General features: G+C 54.1%; 1 protein-coding gene across 2 annotated transcripts in view; it reads left to right on the top strand.

Annotated features, from left to right (window-relative positions):
• Window positions 1-8,635: 8,635 nt before the first annotated feature.
• The window catches only part of TSPAN33 (tetraspanin 33), a 28,170-nt gene continuing 12,392 nt past the window's right edge, over window positions 8,636-24,413 (top strand). Inside the window, exons 1-2 of one of the 2 annotated variants that reach the window (XM_067534899.1) lie at window positions 8,636-8,829; window positions 23,581-23,638. In XM_067534899.1, coding sequence (XP_067391000.1) covers window positions 8,761-8,829; window positions 23,581-23,638 — 127 coding nt within the window. In that variant the 5' untranslated portion in view covers window positions 8,636-8,760. Of the gene's footprint in view, window positions 8,869-23,580; window positions 23,639-24,413 lie in introns of both variants that reach the window. The other variant, XM_067534898.1, reaches the window with a different exon arrangement.

The raw sequence follows: 24,413 nt of genomic DNA, 5'->3' as shown, positions 1-24,413 counted from the left end.
GGGGAAAGCCCTCGGACTGAGCTGGCCCGGGAATGACGGCCATGCCACCAGAGGAGGCAGTTGCCATGTGATGAGCGGGCCCCCTGCACACCGCCTTAACCCAGACAGTAACTTTGGGACAATCACAAAGGGTGGAGGTGATAGGAAGAGGCCCAGGGAGGGCAGCCTTTAGCAGCTTAAATGTGGCATATTTTTCTGACAGGAAATGTTGTTCTGGTTGGCGCATCAGCCTCTGGAAGTTTATAGCCGAGGATACAGTTACTATCGAGTTAGTGGCAAGTAACCTTGCTGGGAACGTAGCTATGTAGCTGCTGCTTTAAATTTCAAAGAGTCTGCTGGGCACATTGCCATTTTGTGTTCCGTTTCCATGCAGCCTGTTGGCCAGAGGATAACACACTGTGCTCTCTCTCGCACAAGCAGCGCATTTGGTCTTTTGTTGTTTTCCCCTTTAATCTAAAGTAAACGATGTAGGTTGTTCTCCCAGCTCCAGCCTGGATTCTCCACTGTCTTACGCCTTGTGTCGTCAATCCCACCGGTGTAAAATGCGGGCCCAGTGAGTGTAAAGTGCCATGAAATCCAAACTCTCCATTCAGTCACACTGGGGGTGGCATTTTGCACAGGTATAAATGACAACACAAGATGCAGGACATTGAAGACTCAGGCCCCCTACCTCTAAGTGTCCCAAGACATGAGGCCAATGTTTTGTGTTCCCCTGGAAATAATTGTTGCTGTCAGTAAAACGTAAACCAGTTTAAGGAACTCTGCTCTGGTCCTGCTCTACATGTGAATAGTGCGGTCATTAGTGAATGTATGAGAAACCCAGAATCAGGAAATCAGGTCTTGGGTTAGCAGGAAGCTTTCAGTTCCCTCTAGCCCTTTGATATTTGGGAGGTTAGTTCTGGGGTAGACAATCCAGACTGATGGAGACGGGGTGTTTGTCTCCCACTGGAATCTGTAATGAATGTAACAGTGGACAAGAGCCTGAAATATGACTGATCTGCAGTCATGAGTCACGGATTTATGGCTCAAAATGTGACACACAAGATCAAACCAGGAGTTATCGTTTCGTACCAGAGCAGACCATAAACCATCCTCTGCGACTTTCTTTCGCTGATTCAGGGTTGTTCATCTTCATGCCTCATCCTTCCCTCCTCACAAAGCAGGCGAATCAGCTGTGCCCAGCTTCATTTGGCCCTGTGTGAAAATGCACCAGCCTGGAGCATGCTGAGGCAGTGGAGAAATTCTTAGCTAGCAGCACGCAGAAAGTTAATTAAAGAAACCCGTTAATGCAGCACTGTGCAAGGTTTAATTTCACTCCAGGTAATGGGAATGACTCAGCCATGTGTAATTTGGCACAGTTTTAAAGTGGTGAAGTAACCGACCATATCGTCAGGAGACACTGGGGTGAGAACATAGGTGCTGGAACTAGGAGTAGGGGGGCTGAAGGGGGGCTGCCCTACCCCCTGGCTTGAAGTGGTTTCCATTATATACAAGGTTTGGTTCAATGGCTCTCAGCCCCCCACTCTATAAAAATTGTTCCAGCACCCCTGGGTGAGAGCTCGTTTAATAAGCACTGAGAACACTTTTGGTATGATATAAATAAGGAGCCAAAGTTTGTAGATTTAATCCCCAGCTGGACCTCACCTCAACCCTCCACTATCTTTTTAAAGTGATGCTCTCAAGGTAAAAATGATAGCTTAAAAGCCCCAAATCCCTGGTCTGTATCGAGTAATAACACCTCAGATTATCCAAATGGAGTGATTTTTTTAAAACCTCATTTATTCTGCAGCACGCGTCTGCAGTAATGATCATTCCAAATCAGGCATCAGATCCCAAACATCTCGAGACGGGCTCAAAGTCCTGAGATTTAAAAACAAATGTCGGGTTTTTTTTCTTTGTCTCCTGATGTTAGAGATTAGGATTCACACCCTGCAGTTTTTCTCTGCAGCCGGAAGGGCTGGAAATCGACTCTTTCCTTTTTTTTAAATGAAAGCTGAGATTTTTCAGCTAGTGACATGATTCCAGCAATTGAGGGCTTGGAGAAACACCCCAGGCCCCCGCCCCGACTGCAAGAGTCTTGATAAAAGCACAAGAGTTGGCAAGGCTGCAGCAGCTGCAGTTTCTTTCCTCTTTTGTTTCTTCTCAGCTGGGGCACTGAGAGCGGAATGGGAAATGTCAAGTTCTCTCTCAGACCAGTTTCACATCCTGATTCTCAGGCCCTGGCATTATGCTGATCCCTTTGAGAGCCCAGCCCCGCTGGGGGCCGTTGACATATAAACGTACTTTACATTACAAGGCGTATAAAGACATTTCCCTTCACCGTCAGCTTTGTGCCACCCGGGGCAGGCACCGGACACGGTTATGGCATTAAGCTTCCGATAGTCCACACAGAATCGGCTCGACCCGACCCGTCATTTTTGGGGACCAGCACCACGGGGGAGGCCAAGGGGCTGAACGACTGAATCACCCTTAGGATCAGCATGTCCTTGACTTCTCTCTCCAGGTCCTGAGCTGTTTTCCACATGACTCTGGAAGGGGAACACCTGATGGGAGGGTTTGCTCCTGTCTCCACCCGGTGGACAGCCAGGTTGGTGAGCTGCTGGTAAGAACACAGCACCTCTCTGATCTCTGCCTGCTCGGCAGGGGTTCGCTGGGCAGAGAGGGGAATTGACTCCAGCGGGCAGCTGGCTGCTGTCTCCGGGAATAGATCTATCAGGGGGTCTTCCTCCGGCCCACACCCGGCCAGCACCAACGTCTTCCTCTCAAAGTACGGCTTCTTCATGCTGACGTGGTACAGCCGGGGGCTGTGAGCCCCATCGGACAGTTGCACCGCATAGTTCACTTCGCTCGGCTGTTTGACGACCCTTGAAGGGCCCGTTCCAGGTGGCCTGGAGCTTATTCCTCCGCACCAGGATGAGACCCATCACCTGGTCCCCGGTGCCGTAGGAGCGTGGTGACGTCCTACCAGACTTTCTGTTTCCCTTGGGCCCGGGCTAGGTTCTCCCAGGCCAAAGCCATGAGCGCGGTGAGCTCTTCCTGGAAAGACAGCACATACTCTACCACCGATTCCCCACCGGGAGAGGCCTTCCTCTCCCATTCACCCCTCACCACGCCCAGGGGTCCCCTCACTCACCTCCTGCACAGCAACTTGAACGGGGAGAGCCCTGTGGCTTCCTGGGGCACCTTCCTGTAGACAAACAGCAGGTGGGGCAGGTACTTGTCCCAGGCCTGCGGTGCTGAGCCATAAAAGTCATCAGCATCTTCAGGGTCCCATTAAAGCTCCCCACCCGCCCGTTGGACTGAGGCTGGTATGCTGAGGCCCAGGCATGCCGGACCCCACCCTTCTCTCACGAGCAGCGGAGCAGGGCTGACATGACATTGGACTCCTGGGCTGTAAGAACCTCCCGGGGGAACCCAGCCCTGCTGAAAATGGTGCCATGGTGTCAGTCTCAGTGGAGGACAGAGCCACCGCCCCCAGGTAGTGACATCTAATGTATCTCTTCCCTGAGCGGGTGGCCTCACCGAGGGGCCCCACTATGTCCATAGCCACCTTCTGGCAGGATTCCGCTACGATGGGTAAAAGTCTCAGGGCTACTTTCCACTTGTCCCAGGCCTTCCCGCCGTCTGGCAGCAGTCGCAGGATCTGCAATACGGCTTGACGGCGTCCTGGACTGCAGGCCAGTGAAAGTTCTGCAGCCGTCTCTGCCTGGTGCGCCAGATCCCCCGAGAGAGGGGCATGGTGGGCCAGGTAGAACAGCTGGCGGCCGTACTTCGGGGGAACCACCAGCTGACTCCCGACCCCCACGGCTCAGGTTTCCCGACGGGGACCCACTCCCGGTGCAGGAATCCCCTCTCCCACCGGAATCGTTCCCGGCGGTCCATTCCCAGGGATCTGGTCCTACTGTGGCCGGCAAGGGCCTCAGCTTCTCTAAGGAGGGATTTTTCTGCAGCTCCGCCTGGAAATCCGCAGCTGGGCTTGGGCACAACTCTGGGCTGGGCCTCGGTCTCCCCGCCTCGGGACGCAGCCCCTCACTCAGCCCTATCAAGCCCTGTCCTCGGTAATTCCCTCCCCCCCCTTGGGAGTTCCCGTGATGGGGTAGGGGTACCGGAGCAGGGGGCCCCTCTCTGGTTCCAGCTCAGGACCAGGGCTCGCCCAGTGCCATCTGCCAGTCCTCCCAGTCAGTTCCCATCAGCAGCTCAGTAGGACTGATCATGCATCCCAACCTCTGTGGGGCTCTCCTTGGTCCCATTTCAGATGTAGCCTCGTTACAGGAGTGCAAACGCCCCCCTCAGGGTTAGGTATGCATTGGACACTAACTGCTCCGGGTCCGCCACCTCCAGCCATTCTAGAAACGCCTCCGCGCCCGTGTCCCAGAACCCCTGGATGCGTCTCCCACCCACCTCAGTGGGGAAAATGTGGCGAGTAGCCCCCCGGGACGGTCCTGCGCCCCCCCCCGACAGACTGAGCGTGAGCGCTCTGGGGCTGGGGCACGGCCTGTCCCAGATGGCCTGGCCCTGTCGCCCACGTCCCCCTGGACTGCCGGTGCCCCCTCTGGTCGGGTTCCCACCCACTTGACACTCCAAGGGCTTAGCCTCCCTTTTCTTAACCTTCAGGCATTGTGTCACCTTGTGCCCTCTTTGCTCGCAGTAAATACATCTCAGGTCCCCTCTGAATTGGCATCTTGGTGTCCTTCCCGCTTCCCCCGGCAGATCCTCCTGGCCGGCCTTTCCCTCCACACCAGGTCGTGTTTTCGCTGCTCCGCCCGGTCTGCCAGCCGCCACGTCTCCACTTCCAGCTCCTTCACTCACAGCACCTGTTCCAGTCTCCTCCAATCCACCCGGGGGGAAATCCGATTGGGAAGCCTCCTTGCTGACCGGGGGTGGGAGGATTGAATCTGGTGGCCCCCCAGCTACTACCCAGACTGTCCCCCCTGCTACTCCCAGGCTCTCCGGGCGACCCAGAAGCCCTGCTGGGGTCTGTAACTTGTTCCTCGGACTGGTCATTTTCTACCAGCCGAGCAATTAGCTGCTCCTGGGTGAGCGTCCCCACGCGTAGCCCTCCCTGCACAGACAGGCAGTGTCTGTAGTGAGCTGGTTCTAGGCCATTTCCTCGCTGGTCCCTTCACCTCCCCTTGTTTTATCGCTACCTCTACGGGGTGCATTCCCCGACCATCCTCTGCTACCAAGCTGTCACGGATTCACATGCCCCCTGCTCCTCGGCTCTGCACGGTCCCCGGGAGGAACCTCCGTCAGCGTAACAGCCTTCCTGGAAGGTTGCACTCCCTCTGTCTGGGGCAAGGCCTGCCGGCCCCGCCACCTCCCAGCACCGCGCCTCTGAGCTTTGGACACGCCGGCCTCTCTCCGTGGCCCCCCTCAGGGAGTCCGCTCACTCCAGACCCTGGGAACCGCCCACGCCTGGAGGGCACAGTGCAATCCCGATCTCTGGACTGCAGCGACTTTCAGCCAGCGTGAACCAGGAGGGTTTGTTGAACTTCTGAACACAGCAGTCGGGCCCAGAAACTCTAAGCACCGTCCGTCTGGGTCTGTCCGTCTATCCCCTGGCCTGCCTCAGACTTCTTAGTCCCCACCCCGGACCAGAAAACCCCTCCTTCCCGTCAATCCTTCTACATCACCTTCCCCAACAGTCCTGCCTTCACCCTTTGTCACCTGCGCCCCCTGTTCTTTGTTCCTCCACCGGCTGAAACTGGCCAGGTGCCCGGCTCCTCTGTCCCTGGTCCTTTGTCCTCTTTCTGGACAGAACCGGTTGATTTCCCGGATGGGATGGGCCTCCCATCGCCAGGTGCTAGGACACCCAATCTCAAGCCATCCTCCGGGTTCCCGCCTACTAGGCGAGGTCATACCTGGAACAAGCCCCCACCTCCTTAAACATGACACACCTAGGGAAAACTGAGGCACACGCACATACACTGCTCATGCCAACTACTGCCACACGAGGAAACTCACTAAGAAAATCCCCCTCTTCGTCAGCCGGGCTAAACAAATCTCAAATGACAACAAAGCAGATGTCCTCCCAGCCAAATGCAGCCATGACACGGCAAAAATCCCTCTCATTAAATTGCTCCTCAAAAGATTATCTCTGCAGCAGGGACTTTTAGTAAAAAAAAATTCCCATGGAAGCAGCTGACCTGGGAATATTTTGCTAAAATCCCCAAGGACTACAGGACATGGCTGGACAAACCGTGTCATCCAAAGGAGACTCTCCTTTAGCTGAGGGGCCAGGAACCTGAGATTTCGGAGCAGGACACGTCCACACAGCAATGGAGGTGTCTTACTATATTCATAATTAAGAATGAGGGAAGAGAAATCCAGAAACGACGGAATTAAATTTATTTTAAAAGTTTCCAGTGAGTTTTTGGCAACCCTTTAAAATCCTCTTGGGCTGCTTTTGTCTTAGGATCCCAGTGGCTACTTCCTGGACAGCTTTCCAGGCTCTGTGTGAAGTGATTGCCTTTGGAGTGAACGGTAGATCGCAAACTTATTTGTAGTAATTTTGTATGACAAATCCTTCTGCTGCATCATGGAGGCGGCTGTGTCTTAGCAGCAGGAATGTACACGCCTAGCAGGTTTGCTTAAAAATCTGTTGTTGATTCTTTATAATTTTCTAACCCATTTCAAAGTGCAGCATAGAATCATAGAAGAGGAGGGTTGGCAGGGACCTCAGGAGGTGTCTAGTCCAACCCCCTGCTCAGAGCAGGACTAACCTCAGCTAAATCATCCGGTCTTTATCCTGTTGCAGAAGCTCTTTCTGGGAGAGTTCAGAGGTACAGTGTGCCCAGGAACGCTCAAGTTTCAACTCCTGATTCTCCACGCACTTACCACAGTTTTACACCAGTGTCATCCCAATGACTCCACTAGAGTTCCTCTGCTTTAGACTGGTGTCTATGAGAGGAGAAGCAGGCTGTGGGTGTGTTTCCTCCATGGCTGAATGCAGAAGTGACTGGCAGGGATACGTAGGGCAGAAAAATTGTAATAATCTGTGCTCACAACAGACTTTATGGCTGTCAGCTGCCGTGCACACCATCCCCATGTGGTCTTTGCCATTGTCAGGAGGCATGGAACTCAGGTTATTCTGCTCCATTCATAGGGGAGGAGAAGGAGGATCTCTGCTAATCTTTAGCAGCAATATGCACAATGAATGGGCATACACTGGAGCAAAATCATCGTCTTCAGTATAGTGCTGCAGCTGGCAGAGACAACAAGCTAGAACACCAGACTGGGACCTGTACTCTTTGCACACTGTTACTCCATCCACTTCAGATGATGGTAGCTTTGGTCCCTGTGTTAGAACTTCCAAGGAAGGAATTTGGCTCATGGGTTTCCCAGCGGCCAGTCTCTTGTGTAGTAGAGTGCTCTAAATAGCAAATTTTGCGAGGGGTGGCTCTCTGACAGCTTAAATGAATGAGAAATCAGTGGAAGTATCTGGGTGGGGGAATCTCTTTCTCTGGGAATCCCAGGGCATTATCAAGAGTTGCCATCTCTTGCCATTTATTGCAAGTCCTTGTGAGATTTGATGTTGTTGTTCTTAAGACCCTAGCTCCTGGAGTCCTGTGATTATGTGAGACTCTCATCTGTGTTTCTTTTTTCTTTTAAGTACATTTCTCACCCTGGTGATGGAAGTGAAAAGCTTGCAGACAGGACCCCTAGAGGCTCAGAAACCAGAAGGTAAATAAAAAGACCCCCACATTTATTATTTTTAATTTTTCATAATTTTAGACCAATCTTGTGACTTTTTGGCACCTGGGATGTGATTTTTTTTTTGAACACTTAGCTTTGGGGATACCCAGGCGACTCCGTAGCCCCCTCACTGTATCGGGGTGATCACTGTTTCTGTTAGACTGTAAGTGCCACAGCACGGGGACGGTCTCTCTGCCTGTGTCCTGTACAGCACCAAGCACCCTGGCAGCAAAGGTGGCCACACGCCTGTGCGGGTATTGAAGCCACACCCTGCAGTGTTTGCTCATTGGCAGGTGCCCTGAGGTCCCAGTGGGGCTGACAGCTCGGACTGTCAAAGACAGTAATAGGTGATGTAAGCCGGGGGCTGAGAGCCTGGGTCCCCGCCTGCCGGGGCTGACAGCCGGGGGTGGGGGGGGGGGGGTCCTGTCACCAGAAGGAGGGCAGTGTGGACACGAAAACCCACAGCAATTACCGCCATGTTTGTACCGCGACCTAACTTAGGTTGACTTAATTTTGCACTGTAGACGTGCTCTGGTCATGAGCGTTATTGGAGCTTGACAGAGAAATTTGGACCTTGACAAAAAATAACTGACTGTCCCTCTGGCTGGGGTTCCCCTTTCCTGTGGCAAAGGCCTCCCTTCCCCTTCTCCTGAGCCTGCAGGTTGCTTCTTCAAGTACCCCCTCCCCCCTTTCTGGGTCCTGCCCTTCCCTTGACCTCCCCGCCCCTGGGAGGCGGACGCTGCCCCTTTAAGACCTGAGGGGGCCCCCCCCCCCAAGGGTCAGGGGCGGGACGTGGCCCATTTAAGAGGCTCTTCCTCGCAGGTGTTACCAGACGCGATAGATACACAGCGTTCTGAGCCGGGCGGGGAGATGAGTGACGGGGGAGAGCCACCAATAGGGAGGCGGGCGGGGAGCCAGTCTAGCCAATGGACGGGCAAGGGAGGCGGGGTAAGGCTGGGGTCTGCCAGCTGCTGGACAGAGCTGTCCGCTGGCGGCCGATCGGTCGCTGCGGCTGGCCGGGGCGGCCCGGGCTCCCAGGGGCCGGCAGCGAGCGGGCCCGGGGCCATGGCCAGGCGGCTGGCGAGGCCCCCCGTCACCGCCCACGGGGAGGATTTCTCTTTCGTGAGCCCGCTGGTGAAGTACCTGCTCTTCTTCTTCAACCTGCTCTTCTGGGTGCGTGGGGCGAGCAGCGGGGGGCAGCGGGGGGGCGCAGGGACAGCCAGCCCCGCCCGTGGGCAGAGCGTGGGGGGGTGATTCCCCTCTCTGGGGCAGAAGGGGCCAGCAGGGCATGGGGGGCCCCAGGGTATGGCCAAGGGGAGGGGGGGAGAAGATCCTGGAGGTAAGATGGCAGATGGAGGAAAATGCCCCCCTAAAATCTACCCACACTCATGTAATCTTCACCCCAGCTCCCGGGGCTCCCAGCTCGTTAAGGAGCAATTTCCCTTTCTGTGGGTAAGTGTGATTTGAGGAAGCTTTCTCCCCCGCTCTCTGATTGCCTGCTCATTAATTTTGGCTAGGGGGTTTCAGATTTTTATTCCCAACGCAACCACTAGCAGGGACGCTGTCAAGTAAAAATCAGACGTTTAAAAAACAAAAAAAACCGCACACACACCTTCCCTGGGTTTCGGAAAGGAAAACTGAAAGAAAGGAAAAATTCTAATTGACTACTTCTGCAAAAGAAATGGGACCAGTTTCACTTTTTCTAGTCCCCTTCGTGTCTGGGCTCTGCACCCGAGCTGTGGTCTTTGGGTTCAGTTCCCAGCAGGGAATATTAAAAATCCATGAAACCTGTGTGAATTAAAACCAGAGACAAAATGCATTTCTGTTCTCCGTAGGCTGTCAAATTGTCAGCCTCCCCCACGCCTTCCAACACACATGCAGGCGTGGTAAACTTCCTCTCTAAACTGCATTGCCAGACGTGTCCCTTTAAGAAGGGAGCTGTGCTTAAAATAATATCTCAGAGGTCACTTAATAGTGATTGCATCAGTTCAGTCTATAATTATAAAGACAGCAACTCTATCCGGTGAACTTAGCTGAGAATTGGGAAACCACAAATGGCTCTACACATAAAGGGCCTATTTATATCTTTTGTTGTTTAGACTCAGACTTTGATTATTGTGTGAAATTGGCCGAAAGGGCAGGGGCGGGGGCTATGCAAAGGAGAGCAGTTGGACGGGACTGTGTTTCCTGTGCTTTCGGCCACTATCAGCAGTGACCTATCTGGAAATGCTGTCCCTTTCCACAACTGGCTGTCTGTAGCTTTGGGCACCATTTGTCTCTGTTGGTGTTCCTTCTGTTGCACTGTCACCTGCGTGCTGCATGGTTTGAGACTTTGGCCGGTCAGCTAGTGGATGACTTGTTCCCATATCTCATATACTCGTCTTGGTTTGGTTTTTTTTTACTAAAAAGGCCTTTCTTTAAGGGAAATAAGACACAAAATATTATCTGTGGATCTCCTGACCCTTCAAAGCCTGCAGGATTTACAGGGACATTGACTTTAAAAATCACATGCCCTTCGGGGGGTTTTTAAAACCACTTCGGAGCTTTGTTTGGGTCTGAAGTGACACCTGATGGCCTGGGAGGGATTCAGAAATACAGTTACAAGCAACAAAGATAAAGGAAAACTATTTCTCAATCCCCTTCACACCCACCCACACCCCTGGACTTTGTTTCCTTCCTGCATGTGACAGGACTTGGTGGGTACAGGCAGTTTCACTGTTTCCTTTGTCTGCAGTCGGTCAGTTTCCACTTTTAGTTTCTGTGGCTTTTCTTGCCAGTGACAGGACAGAGGCAGAGTGAAATTCTTTGTTTTTAAAGGCAAATGTTATTGTCAAACTGCCGCCATGGGGATGCTGCTTCCAATGTTTTAAAATCACCTGGATTTCCAGCTGATGGTGCCTGTTTAATGTTACCATGACTTCATTTCACTTTACAAACTGGAGTAAAGTCTTGGGGGTCAGAGGAAGGTGCTTTCCAAGCTTCTTAGAAAGGCTTGGGCTGAGGGCTGTATGCTCAGACCTACCCTGTCGGCACCAGCAGGTAGCTGGTTGTCTCCAATGCTGCAGAGTGAGTTTGGCGCCATGTAACGCATCCTTTGCAGTTTGGCGGCTGTGCTTTCTGCCTTCCCGGGCTTGTTTAGCTCAGCAAAGTTTTCAGCGCTCACTGGAGTTGGAAATGAATTGCCACGGACAGCTAGGTGACCACAGCGTCTCCGAGGGGATAGATACAGGCCAGAGGACAAATCGGAGCAGATCTTTCTCCCTGGTCTGCATTGTAACCCACTCTCTGGTCAGATGTATCTTCCCCCAATGCACTCGTGTGCCCAGCATAGGTGAGGGGTGGCTGCTGGTTGTCTCTAATGTTGTCCTTGAGCTTAGCGGGGGAGTCCCTGAACTGACCAGCAGGTTTTCTGTCTGTACAGGGAAGGGTTGGAGATAAAAGGATTCCTATAAACGTGGCAGGAGATTCACAGGATCTCCTTTGATCAGCATGCCAGTGGGGGTCTTGTGCTAGCAAACCTCACGCGTGGACATACTGTAGAGCTGGTGAAAGGGACTTGCTGAACGGGGATGGTGTGTGGGCAACGGTAGACTTGCCAGGGCCTCCTGCCCATGTTCTCTAGCCACGTCCAGGGCCGCCTTGGAGAGAGGGCAGCTCCGGTTCCGTGGCACGTTCGTTCCTTGTTGCCTCTGCTGAGAATGGTGGTTAGGAAGGGTGGCTTTTTGTGGGGTGGAAATGGGGCTGAGATTCTATCTCCTTTCCCATGGGCCTCCCAAATCCACTGGTGGTAACAGTTTCCTTGGGCAGTCCTGGTTTTGCATTGCCCTCTGCAGACCTGATGCAGCGCCTGTCCCCACACTCCCAAGAAGAGGAAGCATCAAATATGCTAGTTTCACTAGTTGATCTCGTGCATCTGACTAGATTTGGGCCAGTTCAGTGTAAGCGTGGAAATTGACTGATTTATGCCACGGAATAAATGTACAGCTGGGTCACCCATCCATCTCCCCTGACGCACTCTGAACCCTCCCCTGGCTGATGGTGTTTTCTTAGTAGCTGAGATTCTTAGAGTATTCCTCTGATTAGGAAGCAGGACCTCAAAGGGCCGTCACTTATAGCTTCATAGAATCACAGAAGAGGAGGGTTGGAAGGGACCTCAGGAGGTCACCTAGTCCAACCCCCTGCTCACAGCCGGACCCACCCCAACCAAATCATTGCCAGGAACGGTCCAAAGCCACCTGTACTTCCAATCTACTAGACTCTTCTGCGTCTGGCTTTCTTGCCTAGATCTCTTTGTACTGGTCCCCTCTTCAGTGAGTATCCACAACGCTGTCTAGTGGTCAGAGCAGGGGGACCCTGAGGTCGGGTTATGTTCCTGATTTGCTGCTGCACCCACCCAGGCCTGGCTTAGGCTAGAAGGGCTTTGATACCAGCGAAAGGGCTTCTTCACCTTCCCCCAGAATAACTGCATCTACACCAGGTCTTTGCCAGCATGGCTATGTTCGTAAGAGGGGGAGTTTTAAAAATTTTGTTCACACTCCTAACCAACATGCTGGCAAAACCTCTAGGCGTAGCTCTAAATACACCTGCCTCCGTGGGTCATTTTCCCTGTCTGTAAAACAAGGCTAATGCTCTCAGAGTTGAGGATTTAACTAATTGTCCCTTGCGAAGGACACCGAGTTCTTCTGACAAAAGGTGCCGTGAGGTCAAAGGCTTGCTGTCCAGTGAGGCTGTCTCCGATGAAGCTGAAGTATTGGCTCCCCGGCCAGGGGGACCTGTCACAAATCTCAGCCTCACGGACACAGCTTTGGCATGAACTGGGCCAGAGCGAACCCGCAGCCTGGGAGAAGATGCACAGAGGATGAGCTCGGGGCAGTTTCCTGCCGCCTCTTGGTCTGAGGCACGTTCCTTCGGCCTTGGTTTGATATCCCTTCATCCCTCATGCCTCTCTTCAGCCTCGTCCCACCACGGGCTAGAGTGGCGGCGAAGCCTCCAGGCTCGGGAATGCCGGCCCTGCCTGTGCAGCCTGTATTGGGTGGACGGGGCCATTGACGCAGCAGCCTTATAGCGGGAGGAGGGAGCCACCATTTGGTTGCAAAGGAGAGCCCTTTCCAAAGGAGAGCCAGTGTCCCTCAAAACATCCTTGAGCTGAGAGGGGCTCCTTTCAGAGCCCACCCCCCTGCCCCTTGGTCAGCTAGCCACGTTCCTGTCGAAAGTGCAAATGAATGCCCTGTGTGTATGCCGGAGTTCCCCCTCTGCCCTCTCCTGAGGCTACAGTGACTGCCGGGGTGTGGAGCAGCTCGTGTGCCGGGGTGAGCATCGCAGACCTTGCCCCTGGCCTTCCGAGTTCATACAGCCCCGTGGAGTCGGGCCGCTCTGCTCGCTGCTTGTCCCTAGAGAACAAGGGGCGTTTGTGGGGGGACGTTGGCCGGCGGTGACGGAAAACGTGTGATTTGGGGCCTGGCGAAAACCAGAGCAGTGGTGATGGGGTGGGAATGCCCCCCCTGTCCCCGCTTCAAAGCGTCCCATCCCCCCTCCCCCCCCCCCCCCCCCCGAAAAGAAATGCTGTCAGCATGCTTCAAGGCAGAGACCCGGGGTTGCACACCCCATAATTACTGCTGGATGCATTATCCAATTACCTGCCTGGCACCTTCCTTTGTATCCGACCTAATCTGTTCAATGGCTGGCTTGATTGTTTGCTGTTATTTGGCTTGCCTGCGGAGGAGGTATTGAAAGGGTACAGAGCTGATCCCATCCCCCCGCCCCACACACACACACGCACACACCCCTGGCAAATAGCACAGGCTGGAAGCACAGAGTTAAATCAGGCTGGGTAGGATTTAGAGGTTAAGCCAAGTGGCATGGCAGGGTCATATATTCGTTGAGGAAGGCGATCCCATGCCGGCTGAGGGGTGAGCTGGCTGAAGTAACAGGGACCTGACATGTAACGACTCGTTGGTTCTCAGCAGGGGCCCGTCCTCGAGCCGTGCCTGGGCCCGAACTGTGCTGGACAAGTGGAAACCCCGGCTGGCGTTCCCCGCTGAGCCGCTAATTGAATTACCGTCCCTCTGGCCGCCCCATGGAGAGGACACGCCCCAGCCTCAGGGAGCAGATTACAGCACTTTATATAGCTAATGAGCAGCGCCGCCAGCTGAACAGAGACGCGTGATGAGCTCAAGGCAGAGACGAGGCCCCGGAGGAAGGTGCCACTGGCTTTCTGCTGTCAGGAGATGCCCTGACCCGGTGGCTTTTGTTGTTTTAACTTCCAGGGGAGGGCGCTCAGCTTGGCGGTGCAGTGAGTGAATATTCCTGCAGCTGGAATCCCCCCAATCCTGCCCCCACCCCATAGTGCAGTCCTAGCGAGGCACTTCTTGTTGTGTGGGGAAGAGGGGCAGAGAGACCTGCGGGCTGCCTTCCTCTGAGCCCTGATCGGCGAAGTGCTGAGGCATGCATGCAGTTAAAGAAATGCAGAAGCAGAAGAGGGAAGCATCTGTATGGAATTCCCCTTGCAGAATCCAGCTGAAGAGTCTTCCTTATGCTGGGGCAGATGCAGGAGGAGCTGGGCAGTAAAGCTCAGGACTTGTATTTGCTAGGAAAAGGTCCCAGTTTCTTTCACCCCAACCCATGCCGAGCCCTGTGTGCAGAGAAGCAGGGGGAGCTGATCAGAGTGACTATCCACCTGGCAGATTTCGGTTGCTTGGAAGAACAAACCCAGACGAGAGAACTGCGTGCAAAGAACGGACCCGGGCTTCACGCTGACGAGGAGCAGTGAGGGGGAAGTTGGGGGCGCCAGCACGTCTGGGAATAAGTCCCTGACTGCTGACACCTGTGGGAGCCGCAGTGCCGGCAATCAACCCCTTATCTCAGCCATGGATACCTGCCTTTGGCCATGTCTTTCTGGGCAGGTCGCTGTGGGGACATCTACACGGGGGCTGGAACCATTTTTATAGGGGATGGGGTGTGGGAGCCATTGAACCAAACTGTAAACCTTGTATATAATGGAAACCACTTCAAGACAGGGGACGTGGCTGTCACCTCCTGCCCGGCACCCCTAGTCCCAGCACCTATGGGTCTGCGCTGCAATAAAAGATCTGTAGGAGTGAATTTCAGAGCCCGGTCAGCTCTGCCCACCTTGTGCAGGAGCTCAGACTAGATGGTCATGTTGGTCCCCTCTGTCCTTAGAGTCGTCTGAGCCGACTCACAGCAATGGAGACGTTGGGCTTGGGCGGGAGCCTGAACCGAGAAACCCTGGCGAGGGTCTCGGGTCCCAGGCTCCAACCTGAGCCTGAATCTCGACTCTGCTTTTTTTTTTTTTAAAGCCCCGCAAATCGCAGTCAGTTGAGCCAGGCCCTGAGACCCAGCGCCGGGGGCTTTTCTCTGCTGCGTGGACTGACCTTGCGTTGCTGGGACGTTGTGTGAAAAAACACACCCGCCCGAAGGTGCCGTGTGGCTGTCCTTTGTGTCACGCGGCCAACAAAACCTTTCTCCCCAGAAGCTTTGGCTGTTGAATTGGCTGTTGTTTCCCGCCACCCTAGATGTCAGCCTTAGGATTGTATTTTCACAGTGGGTTAGCACGCGGTGCGCTAGTGTCTGTACCGACCCCGAGCCTGCCCCACAAGCCTCCCATCTTAACAAGACAGTCTGGCTGAAGGAGGCCGCCTACATGCAAACAAAATGTCTGAGGTGGTATTCAGTGCACGGCTGCTTGTGGGGGTTGGATTTTTTGTGCATCTCCCCCTTCCCTGCTCCCTTTACCAGCCATTAACATCCACAGATTGGGGGGGTAGCGGGGTGGGGAGGGGGAGCAAAATCATACAAGTCACTTTTGAAAATGTTTGGGCTGGATGTCTGCTTTTGCACGTCCAACTCAGAACTTCCTAAAGGGGCTTGATTTTTTTTTCGGGAGGCCTCCCTCTGAAAACCGGACCCTTTATAGGTATGTCTGCAGCGAGCTGCCCAGCGCAACTAGACACTCACGTTAGCGGGGCTGGAACTAGCACGCTGAAAATAGCAGTGCGGACGTTGCAGCTTCGGCAGAGAGTCTTGAGCCGGCTGAGTTCTAGCCCCCCAACCCCTTAGAGCCAGGCTGTTGAAGGGCCGACTTCCAGCGTTGTCTTTACCAAAGCTGCTGCCCCCAGATTATGACAGGTCCCCTGATATTTTGGGGTGACTTTAAGCACTGGCAAGAGGTTTTGTGTAGAAGTGGTGGCCAGTCTGAAGATGGAGGCAGTTGTGTAAATTACACAATGGAGGACATCTTTGTAATTTCCCCTCCTCCCATAACGTCAGTTTGTTCTCAATATTTCAGAGAAAATGAATCCTCTGAGAAGATGCTTTAAAAAAATAAGAACTGGTTTGGGGTGTTTTTGGGGGGGGGCCTGGCAGTAGCTTCATACCCAGCAGATCAAAATCTTGCAAATGGTTTTACCAAAAAAAGCTGGGTGAATTTCACTCCCTGCAGAAGACCAGCATAGGATGTCTGTGTATCACTTCAGCCCCTAATTGTTTGCAGTGCTGTGTAAGCTCGAAAGCTTGTGTGTGTCACCGACAGAAGTTGACCCAGTAAAAAATATTCCCTCACCCACCTTGTCTCTCTTAAGGCCCTTGAGCATAGTGGAATTTAAGTGACCCCCCCAGGAGTCCGTGCACTAGGGATCCATGGGGATGAATTTAAATGGGTACAAAAGCTTTCATGAAATTACGAAAAAATAAATCGGTGAATTAAAGATGTAAATCTGCCTCTGAACTCCTGCCTGAGAGCGGGGAACTAGTGAATGCAGCCAATGGAATGAAACGGGCCAGTTTGGTCTAATTTAGTGCTAAATAGGGCATGCAACACCCTTGGTAAAGTAAATCAAGCTTTCTTGAAATGTTGTGGTTTTAATAATCTAGTCACGGGAAGGACACACTTTGAAATGACTCATGACCTGGAAAGATAATGGAGCAAATAATTAAGCAATCAATTTGCAAACACCTAAAAGATAAGATTGTGTCAAACCAACCTGATCGCGTTCTTTGATAGGGATGTGGGGAAGCAGTAGATGTGGTATATCTTGACTTTAGTAAGGCATTTGATACTGTCTCACATGACCTTCTCATCAACAAACTAGGGAAATACACCCTAGATGGAGCTACTATAAGGTGAGGGCAGAACTGGTTGGAAAACCGTTCGCAGAGAGTAGTTATCAACGGTTCACAGTCAAGCTGGAAGGGCAGATCGAGTGGGGTCCCACAGGGATCAGTTCTGGATCCGGCTCTGTTCAATATCTTCATTAATGATTTAGATAACAGAGAGAGCACACTTCCAAAGTTTGCGGACGATCCCACACTGGGAGGGGTTGCAAGTACTTTAGAGGTAGGATTAAAATTCAAAATGATTTGGACAGACTGGAGAAATGGTCTGAAATGGAATTCTATCCTATTTACAAGGGCAAATGCCAAGTATTCCACTTATGAAGGAACAATCAGCTGCACACATCCAAAGTGGGAAATGCCTCCCTAGGAAGGAGTACTGTGGAAAGGGATCTGCGGGTCATAGGGGATCACAAACTAAATGTGAGTCAAGAGTGTCACACTGTTGCAAACAAAGCAAACATCATTCTGGGATGCATTAGCAGGAGCGATGTAAGCAAGACACGAGAAGTAATTTTTCTGCTCTATTCTGCACTGATTAGGCCTCAACTGGAGTGTTGTGCCCAGTTCTGGGTGCCACATTTCAGGAAAGATGTGGACAAATTGGAGGAAGTCCAGAGGAGGGCAACAAGAATGATGAAAGGTCTAGAAAACATGGGTTTGTTTAGTCTGGAGAAGAGAAGACTGAGGGGGGACATAAAAGGTTCTTACAAGAAGGAGTGAGAAAGATTCTTGTCATTAACCTGTGAGGACAGGACAAGAAGCAATGGGCTTAACTTATACAAGGGAGGTTTAGGTTGGACATTAGGAAAAACTTCCTGACTGTCAGGGTGGTTAAGCACTGGAATAAATGGCCTAGGGAGGTGGTGGAATCTCCTCACTGGAGATTTTTAAGAGCAGGTTAAACAAACACCTGTCAGGGATGGTCTAGATATTCCTTAGTCCTGCCATGAGGGCAGGGGCCAGGACTAGATGACCTCGCGTGATCCCTTCCAGCCCTGTGATTCTAAATTTAGGCAGTGTCCCTTTAAAATGAAAAGCGTGGACTGGCTGCATTTCCCAAGCGCTCACGCCACAATGTTCTCTTTCTCCTGCTCTGTTAAGGCTGCTGTTGAATTTCTCTCCCCTGGCGCAGATCTCTGCCTCTTCTGAGAGCCTTTATGCTGGCTGAATCGCTCTGGCTGCCTTTTGAAAAGCCCTGACGTGCTCGTTTGTGCGCTACTCCCTTTTCCACCTCCTCCAGACGAGTTACTTGTGTTTTCATCTTCTCTGGCTTGTAAATGGCCTTCTGTGTTTGCAGCAAACTGCTCCCTGGTTCTGGAGCTGGGTGGTGGGGTTCACGGATGCTTTGGGGAAGGGCAGGGATGCTCCCACAGAGGTGCCAGGGAGCCAACCGGGATGCCTCGGTTCCTTTGGTCCAAGAGAATTGCATCCCGGCTGTGCTCTGAGCGCGAGGCAGGCGTGCAGCGCCAGGGTGTGTGTAGTGCAAAACTCGATGGCCTGGGGGGAGAAAATTGGTTGCCACCAAAATAAAAGAAATCTTGGTTAATACAGGATGAAATGAAGCTGTAGCTGGAATTCCTGCAGCAGCCGTGGCTTGGATGTTGGCCTTGCCCTCCCCTGCAGCCTGCTAGCCCTGGAGATGCTCATCGCCTGGTCTCACAGGGAAGGGGTAAAGTCTCCCACCCGGCCGAGACACACTCGTTAAACAGGCATGGGCTCCCTTCAGCCGCTAGGCAGGCACGGCCGTCAGGGAAACTGTGTTTTGACCCGTTTCCTTTTCCTGCTCTCGCTTTTCTCTCCTGCCCAGTGTTCTCCGGCAGAGAAACTCCGGCTTGGGATAGTCTGGAGCTGCTGCGCCTTCTGGGGCGGATGAGCTCTTTTGGAAGTCTCCCAAGGGGAGCAGGGCCCCGTCCCATGGTCTCCAAGGATGCAGTCGAGCCGTCGCTGCTTCTGAGCGAGCTGTGAGCCTCTCAGTGTGTGCAACGCGCCTGGGCGTCGGTCTCTGCTGCCCCGTTAGAGAGACGCAGGAGGGGGAAGCAGAGAGGACTATGCCACTAGCTGCCTACGCGTCCCACCTCGCTTGTCTCCAGTGGGAGGGTAGAAGAGGCTGTGAAATGCCTCCCAGTTGCTGCTGCAAGCGCCTGTCACTTCACGAGAGCCCGGCTCTCACGTGTGATGCTGGCCCTAGGTTGGGTGTGGACCTGCCTGTTGGGCGTGGATCGTGCCAGTGTCTGGGGTCTCGTGGCTTTTCCCTGCCATGGCCCGTCAGCCCGTCTGGGGCCGGAAACGCGTGTAGGTTTTTGCACCGAAGTTCGCAAGTGCCATCTGCGCCGTGTTGCTTTGTCAGCGGGTCCGGCCGGAGGTGGCCGGTGCGGGGAGGAGAAGGGAAGGTAAACGGCAGGGCTGCGGCAGGCGTCCGTGCAGGGTGTGGCTGTCGCACGCCAGCAGACGCGTCTGCAGTTCAGGCTGGGTAGCGGAGCCCTCTGCCCAGCTGCTGCGCGCCTGGTGCGCGTGATCCATAACTCGGCCGCGTCTGTGCAGGAGCATTAAAGCACGTGCCAGGTGCGGTCATCCAGAACTCAGTGCGTGAACTGCGGAGGGCTGAGTCGCTTCCATACATTTACATCTGGTCCCGGGTGGTGTAATTTTGCCCCGCTCCAGTGGAGTTGGGATTTCTTTTGTCCTTGATTCTGATAGTTTCACTGCTGGGGGGGAGGGAGAACTGATGCAGTCCGGGCCCTGAATGGTTTTCCACTGGCATTTTAACCACCGTGGCTGTATCCCAGGCCTGCTCTGGGCAGGCTTCGCTGAGACGCTGTTGAAGTGCTAGTGGGTGCTGATGAGGATGAAGACAAGCGGGGATTTTTCGGGGGGAAGGGGCTGGCATACACAACCGCCGACAGCGTGACTGGCATATGAAATGACTGGCATTGTGCGGGCAAAGGGAGCCCTCGCCATCTGTGTGCCTATGCAAAGGGCAGTAACGAGCAAGATAAATTGGCACGCTTGGGCTCTGCTTTTTTTTCTTTTCCCCCCCTCTCTCAATGGCTTCCACAGTGAACTGCTGCTACTTAGAAATCACAAGCAGAGTCTTTTTTCCCCCGTTGCCTTCCCTAGCTCGTGAAAACCCAGCTGTTCTCTTGGTCTCTGATGCAATCCCAAGGAACCCTGCCAGCTGACCCTAGCAGACACTTCGGTTGATTTTGTTATTCGCTTCTATTTACTAGCCTAACTTACTGCATTGCATCCTAGTGCCGTGCAAACCCAGCCCTGGTTTGTGCTAGGAAAGCCTGCTCTGATTGCACTCCCGGCAGGGATCAAACCTCCGACCTCTGGATCTAAAAGCATGGGCCTCTAAGGACCGCCAGACCCATAAAATAAGCTGTAGCAGGCTCATCAATGTCTGCCCGTGGCCCAGCCACCATAGGGGGGAGCAGAGCACCGTGCTGAGGAAGGGCGGATAACACTGGAGCAGGCGGCGCTGAACCAGCGTGAGCCATGCGGAGAAACTGGTGCAAAATCTCTAGTGTAGCACAGACTCCCGGGTGCTGCTGAGACGCCGGATGGAACAGGTGGGCTTTGAGCAGCAACTTAAAGGAGCAGAGGCCTTGATATAAACTACGTGCGTGCCACCCACACAGGCCATGAAGGTGCAAGTGGGGGAAACCCGGTGGGATATGGGCCAGACAGACTAACTTGTAAACACGTGTATGAGAGCCAAGAGAGCTGGCAACTGGGAGAACGGCACAGAGCAGGTGGGCTGCGAGAAAATGGTCCGTCTCCCACCTGTAGCTGCACTTCAGAGGTACGCTGTCAGATCAGAGACTTAAGCCAAGATTTAGACTCTGTCAAACCGTGGTTTTCAGCCTGTGGTCTGTGTGTGGAGCCCTGGGGAGGGGCTGCAGACTATGCGAAAGGTGACTCTGAAAATCAAGTGTCAGAACCCAGAAAAGACCTTCCGTTTTTCGGATCAATCAAAAGTACGCGGGTACCCCCACCTGCAGATCGAAACCCGGCGGCATTGTTCCCATAGAAGCCCACCGCTCAGCGCCCTTTCTCACGCTGCGTCAAATGCCGGGCCGAGCACGGGCAGCGTTTACAGCTGAATTGTGTTCAGTCGGTTTTCAGTCTGAAACATCTACAGTAGGGGTCCGTGGACCACAGCTTCAATTTCCAAAGGGGTCCTCACCTCCACTGGATGCTTTTTAGGGGTCCGCAAATGAAAAAAGGGTGAAAACCGTGGCTGTAAAATAAATAAATAAATACAAATGAAGGTTTTCGGGCCCTACAAAATCTAAGGCCAATAAAAAAGCTTCTGACGCTGACACATTTTTCCCAATTGCCTAGTGGCCCCAGCCAAGAGCCAGGCCCCATTAGGGTAGGTGTTAGACATGCGCCCAGTAAGAGACAGCCTTCATGCTGAAGAGCTGACAAGCGAAATGGCCAAGTCGGGTGACGGGTGGGAGGGGAAATGGAGGCACGGGAGGGGCTGTTACGCCTGTGGTCGCATGGAGGCTCCATGGCCGAGCTAGGCATTCTTAGGATTTTTTTTTTAGACTCTACGCTCCCGTGGGCAGCGACCTTGTCTGTCTTCCTTGCTTTATCCGGGGCCGAGCTCTTGGACGGGGCTCTGATAATAAAAGGCATTTAAAACGCCTAGCTTAATGTTTAACGTGTGCTGGATGCCTGGGTCGGCGACTTCTCGTTCAGGCCGCTGGAGGGCCAGTGATGTGGACAGCGGCTCTGGCCTTCGGGCCCAGCACGTCCTCTGGCGTAATGCAAACAGCCGAGCGCAACCCAGGGAACAAGCTCCCCCCCCCCCCCCGCAGAGCCATGTGCCTGGGACTGTGCTGCTCTGGTTTGCCGGGCAGCTGGGTGGGGAGCCGTGGGATGCCTGCTGTGTGGCTGACGCTGCCTCGCGCCTGAGATGGGGAGCGGGAGCCTTGGCAGTGCAGTGGGTGCAGAGCGGGCGCGAGGGACGCTGTGGCCGGCCAAGCTGCCAGGAGACCTCTGCTAGGGACCCGGGCTAGTGCGAGGAGCTGCCGAGCTCCCCCTATGGGAAAGAAGGGGCTGTTGTCCCTTCAGCCACGCAGGTGAAGCGAGCCCAGGTAAGCAGAGGAGGATGGGGAAGAGGATGGAGCTGTGAGGGGGGGGGGGAGGAAACAATTTCCACTGACTGGTTTGTTCTAGTTGCTGAAATGGGCCTGGGGATGGCCGTGTGGGGGAGAGATTCTGGGGAGAAGACCAGACGCAGAGGGATGGATGGCATTTTGTCTGGCAGACACAGCCAAAGGTGGCATTTTGTCTGGTGTGAGGCCCAGTGGGCGCCCAGGACTGTAGACTTGGATGTTGTGAGGTCGGGGAGAGCTTCCCCTTCGCGCCATCTGGGCGTGCCGTGCCAGTGCTGGAGTTGGCCTGTCTGAGCAAGGGGCTGGTCCCTGCCGAGGTGGTGGGTGCAGGCGTGCAGCCTCCCGTCCCCGGGGAATCGGGAACAAGCGGAAGGTATCCTGGATGGCTGGGCAGGGCACTCCCTGCCTGGCCCGAAGTTACTGGGGAGAGCTGCTGCAGATTGGGGGGGCCGACTGGACAGCATGGGAGATTTCTCCCCTTTCCACCCCCCAGGAGGGCAGAGGATGCTGTGTGGAGCTGGCTGAAACTATGGGCTTGGAAGCTGCCTGCCCGGCGGCTGCTACACAGCATTTAGTGAGGGGCTCCAAGCCACCTGCCTGCTGCCAGTTTCCCCTTTACCTCCCATCGCTGGCGCCAGCTTCCCCGCTGTGTGCGCTCCTGTCTCACTAGGAATATGTTGAGGTGCAGGAATCGGACGACCTCTTCCCCGGACGTTGTTCCTTGTCCGTCGGCGCAAAGCACCAGGAAACCTTTTACAAGAGGGCCACAATTGCCATCTGCCTTCGGCACCAAAAGAAAGAAAATTCACTTCCCTCCAGGGCAGCTGCTGGCTGTGGCGCTTGCAGGATGAACAGAGCTCTGGAAGAGCAGCGAGTCGCTTGAAATGCAGCCGTTTTCTTCAGCCAGCTGGGTGTGGCGTCCTTGGGTGGGTGAGGGAAGGGGGGGGTGTATACGTCCAGGCCTGGAGGGTCTATGACACGCCCCACGTGGCTGGCTGCAAAGCGTTTGATTCCGTGCGTGGTGGTGAATCCGGCAGTGGGGAAAGGAGCTGGCTGACTGCCCTGCCGGGTGAAGTCTGTGCCCGCAGAGAAGGGGAGGATGCTTCCCCGGTGCGCTGCTCCCCGGCCCCGCTTGGATCCCCTGCCCGGGTGAGAGGGGAAGGCAGTCTGTACGGCCCATCTGGTCCTTGCCGTCCGCCTGCCGTGGTGGTGTGTTCTGGGGACGCTCGTCCCCTAGGGGCTGGACACCATGACACTTGGCATTGTAAGCCCGGTGGCTGGACAGGTGCTTTATGAAGCTCGGTCAGTACAGGCTGACGAAGGGAAACTGAGGCACAGAGTGACTCCATCAAGGACACCCAGCAGACTAATAGCGTCTGTGGGCACAGAGCCCCCAGGCCTTATCCACAACGCTGAGCAAAGCTCCAAGCACCCATCAGGTGGGGGTCACTTTCCGCCTCGGCTGGGCTGACCGGGATTTGATCCAGTCCCACAGAGAGGCACAGCTCCTAATCCCACTGCCGATTTCTGAACCCCCTGGAGTCCCCGTGGGCCCTCTCCTCTCCCAGGGATGCTGCGTGTACGGGTTGAATTGACTCTGACTCTCCACCTCCCGCCCCTACAGATGATCTCGATGGTGATGGTGGCCGTGGGCATCTACGCCAGGCTGATGAAGCATGCAGGTGAGTGACTGGCCCCTTCCCCCACTGCCCGAAGTCTGCTGCGGGGCGCGTGCGGGAGCTCTGCGATCTCTCCTTCCCACGGGGTAGGGCTCAGGAGACTGGCTGCCCTGAAAGCAGAAGGGTTTGGGGAACAGAGCAGAGCCTATCCCTGGGATATTTAAGGGGGCACCCCACCTTTACCCCAATCCGTTAGGCTCAAGGCATAACCCGGTTAAGGCATCCCCACCCTTTCCCAATCTGTAGGGCTCCAGGGGAAAGGCACCTACCCTCACCAATTCACACTCCAGGGCTCAGGGTCACCCATTCCCAGTCCGTAGGGCCGCTTAATATAAGTACCCACACCCTTTCCCAAAGCCGCAGGGCTCCGGGTGTGTACTACTGCAGGTTTGCAGGATCTTCTACCAGTGAAGGAGCTTACACAGTAATTTCCTTATTCTCTGTCTATTAACAATTTACCAAAACAGAACGCACACGCTAAGCAGACACTTCTCACCACTCCCAATAAAGCAAACAAACTTCTCCTGGTGGCCAATCAGGATTAGATCCTCTGGGGACTCCAGCACCTGCACAGTACGGTTGGCCGGGTGTTGAGCTCTGGCAGCTCTGACTTGGGCTGTGTCCTGGAGTTAGCTCCCAAAGCACTGCCTTTTGGACCTTCGTTTATATAGTTCAAACGTGGGTCCTGCTTAGCTGCACCTTAACCAAAGTACTGCAAGCACCAATCCTCGCCCTTTACGGAACAGTTCTTTAACCAATCATATCCCACCACCTTAAT

The sequence above is a fragment of the Emydura macquarii genome, unplaced genomic scaffold (assembly GCF_026122565.2).
Source record: "Emydura macquarii macquarii isolate MOO-44397 ecotype Brisbane River unplaced genomic scaffold, CSIRO-AGI_Emac_v2 contig_3470, whole genome shotgun sequence".
NCBI classification, from domain to species: Eukaryota; Metazoa; Chordata; order Testudines; family Chelidae; genus Emydura; species Emydura macquarii.
The sequence above is the reverse complement of the archived record's forward strand: the minus strand, read 5'-3'. Positions and strand labels throughout refer to the sequence as shown.